The sequence below is a fragment of the Pomacea canaliculata genome, linkage group LG7, assembly GCF_003073045.1.
Source record: "Pomacea canaliculata isolate SZHN2017 linkage group LG7, ASM307304v1, whole genome shotgun sequence".
NCBI classification, from domain to species: Eukaryota; Metazoa; Mollusca; class Gastropoda; order Architaenioglossa; family Ampullariidae; genus Pomacea; species Pomacea canaliculata.
This window is the reverse complement of record NC_037596.1, coordinates 11,089,964-11,093,307: the sequence shown is the minus strand read 5'-3', so window position 1 is coordinate 11,093,307 and position 3,344 is coordinate 11,089,964. Positions and strand designations below refer to the sequence as shown.

Here is a 3,344-nt window from a genome sequence, read left to right as displayed (position 1 = left end):
TCTTGTTTGGATAAGATTAGCATTTTGTGGACTAACATCTATTCCGTCAGTTTATTTACCAAACCTGCAGACTCTAGATCTTAGTGATAACCTGATAGCTACATTGGACTTGAACTTATTAGAATTATTAAGCAACTTGAAAGAATTGATTATGGCTGGAAATCCCTTAGTGCATTTGTTAAATAGCGGTATTACATATATACACAATAATCTCCAACATATCGATATCACACGCACATTTCTAATAAGTTTTGACTCCAGAGTATTTCTCAACTTTTCAAATATTGAAATTCTAAATTTGTCATTCAGTCAGGTTCAAGAAATAACAGATAACGGTTTCATTTTTTTACCAGAACTTAAGAAGTTAGATATGAGAAATAACCCATTAAAGATATTTCCTCATGAAGTTCTGAAACCCGCTAGAAATCTTCTCTCAGTCTTTGCCGATAATTATAAGCTGTGTTGTCAGCAAAATCTGCCAAACACCTTCGAGACAAGTTCGTGTTTTGCTCCTGTTGATGAAATTTCGTCTTGCGATGACCTTTTGCGATCAGACATTTACCGGTGTTCCTGTGGTTGTTCTGTGTTTTATCAATTACCGGAAATGCCGGATGCTTTTTGTTTCGACAACTTTTCCATAGAAACCTTTCTGTGTCCGGTTTTAGTGTCTTTGTTACTAACCTGAGTGTCTCTGATTTCCTCATGGGCGTGTATCTGGCCATATTGGGGGTGGCAGACGAGACCTACCGTTCAATCTACTTGTGGCACGACGTCCAATGGAAAGTCAGCGCCAGGTGCAAAGTTGCAGGCTTCTTATCTCTGTTGTCGAGTGAGGTGTCAGCCTTGATCATCTGTCTCATCACCATCGACCGTTTTATCGTTCTGCGCTTCCCGTTCAGTAAAATGCGCTTTGAATGCAGGTCAGCATCGTGGGCGTGTGGACTGGCTTGGGCTGTAGGCTTTATTTTGGCTGGTATTCCTTTGTTACCCGTCGTCTCTCATTGGGACTTTTACGGTCAAAACGCCATCTGCATCCCACTCCCGATAACAAGGAAAAGCTTTAGTGGTCGTACCTACTCTTTTGGAGTTATGATCATCTTTAACATGGTCCTTTTTGTCCTCATAGCCGTTGGTCAGATTTGCATATACTGGTCAGTACGAACGAATTCCATGAAAGGAAACACCACCAAAAAATCCAAAGATATTATTATAGCTCGTCGCCTGGCCATCGTCGTGGTGTCGGACTTCCTGTGTTGGTTTCCAGTAGGAATGATAAGCGTCTTAGCCGCTCTGGGAATCCCTGTTCCTGGTGAGGCAAATGTGGCTATGGTCATTTTTGTGCTGCCATTCAACTCCGCTTTAAATCCCTTTTTGTACACCTTCAATTTGTTGCTAGAGAAATGGAACCGGGCAGAAGAAGACCGCATGTTAAAGAAACTAAAGTTAAGCTTCTCAGTATTTGATCATCGTTAAAATGATCGTTGTTGACAGCCGCCTCATGTTGCTTTGAATTGTATGAAGTCATACTATAGTTATGGTGGTCTTTTATTATCTCAATATTTTGCCTCATACACGTTAACCGTGCAGCGGATGTATTTATTTCAATCAACTTGAAAAACAGTATATAGTTCGAATAATTGAATGCGTTACTGCCACAAAAGAAAAAAAAAAAGAAATCAAATACTTCTAAAGATTATCATTAAAATGAAATGCTGCTTATAGAGAGTTGATGACAGTTTTAACATCCCTCAAAGCAGCCAAATCTACACCAATGAGCATCATGTGATAATAATCTGCCAGGTTTATCTCAGGATGTTGAAAAGCGATGCTCTGAGCGAAAATAAGAAATAAGTACATACAGCACCACGCTATCTTGGATCCTTACTGAATTTTATGAACACAAATATTATTCTTAGGCTTCAAAACGAGAAAAATTGGGGATATACCCACAAAAAAATGTTGTCAACATGCCTGCAAATATTTAAGTGTAATCTTTATTCTTTCTCGATGGTCAACTTCCTAAATAGGAAATTCCATGCTGTATAATGGAGCGAAGGTTTTTAACACTGGACATAGAGAAATTATCTACACATTATTATTATAAATATTACTATTAATATTATTAATAATTCATCAGGAAAATTCCTTTTTTTCATTTTTCCTTCTTGTTATCGAGAAAGTACGACACATATTTTTCAATGAAGCATGAAAAGCGATGTTCAGACATAGCCAGCCAAACAAGATGAGACAGAATAAAGAAACAAAGAACACTTTCTGAACAAATATGTCTTTTAGCGAGCTCTGAAGACTAAGAAAGAAGAGTCAAACATTAACGATCAGAAAGTTCCTAGCCGAGGTCCACAATGTAAGAAGGGATGGATTCCGTGGGTGTGACACTAGAACAGCCTAAGCAGGGAAGACAACTGTACGTGGATGGAACGAGATGAAGAGTAGAGATGAGACTGGCAAGAGCTACGTCAGTATAAGCAGCCTTGTATTTGATACGCCGAGGTATCGGGAGATATTCATAATCCAATGAATGCAATGTGCAAAGCAAAGTAATGTATTTTGAAAATAAAGCAGGTAGCAGAATGTTGCACTCTCTGAAGAAGAGAAAATGTTACACGAGGACCACTCGCAAAGGGTGAGTTTGAAATATCTACCAGACAGTACACTGGAGGTGGTGGGAGTTTTAGCAAAAACTGTGTAATGAAACTAATCTTCCGAAGTTCATTGTAGCACAAACCTCAAAAAGTATGATGGAATGCTGTTTCAATGAAAGAACAAAATCCAGGGGAAAAGTCACAATTTCTCACACATCCGCTAATGTGATGAAACTGCAAAGAACCTGAATCGATAATTGATATATAAAGGTAAACAAACACCAAACATTTTTAAATGGTTGATTTATCCCTACACTCATTTTTACCATTTAAAAAGCTACGTATCTTCATACCTGAAATCATAAAAATTTGAACATAGTTTTTCTGTTGATGAATAAGGTAAAGGTAGGCCAGTAATACATAATTGCGTCGTTAAAAAGTAAGGTATTAGATATCGTACTTATTCTGAAGTCGGTAATACGCGAGGGCAGTCCTTTTCCTTTCTCTTTTTATATATATATACGTCCCCTTCCCTAGACGTCTAAAAGGTTAGGAGTAAGATGAATAGTTCTGTCAGCAGTGGGAAGTTGTCAGAGAGTGGACATTAAACTAACTAAGCACGGCAAGGGTGGCCGAGCCAAACCTAATGAATTAGAAATAATTTGGTTATTTCTGATTTTTAAAGATAATTTGGGAGACAATATAATTAAAACTGTCGCCGGCCAGCGCTTTACTTCCCAA

The 3,344-nt window shown here is 38.1% G+C and overlaps 1 protein-coding gene across 1 annotated transcript; it reads left to right on the top strand.

Moving 5' to 3' along the window:
* Positions 1-665: 665 nt before the first annotated feature.
* LOC112568354 (relaxin receptor 2-like) lies at positions 666-2,029 on the top strand. Its single transcript, XM_025245619.1, has one exon. The coding sequence runs from the start codon at positions 703-705 to the stop codon at positions 1,471-1,473; it is 771 nt and encodes a 256-aa protein (XP_025101404.1). The 5' UTR covers positions 666-702; the 3' UTR covers positions 1,474-2,029.
* Positions 2,030-3,344: the final 1,315 nt, after the last annotated feature.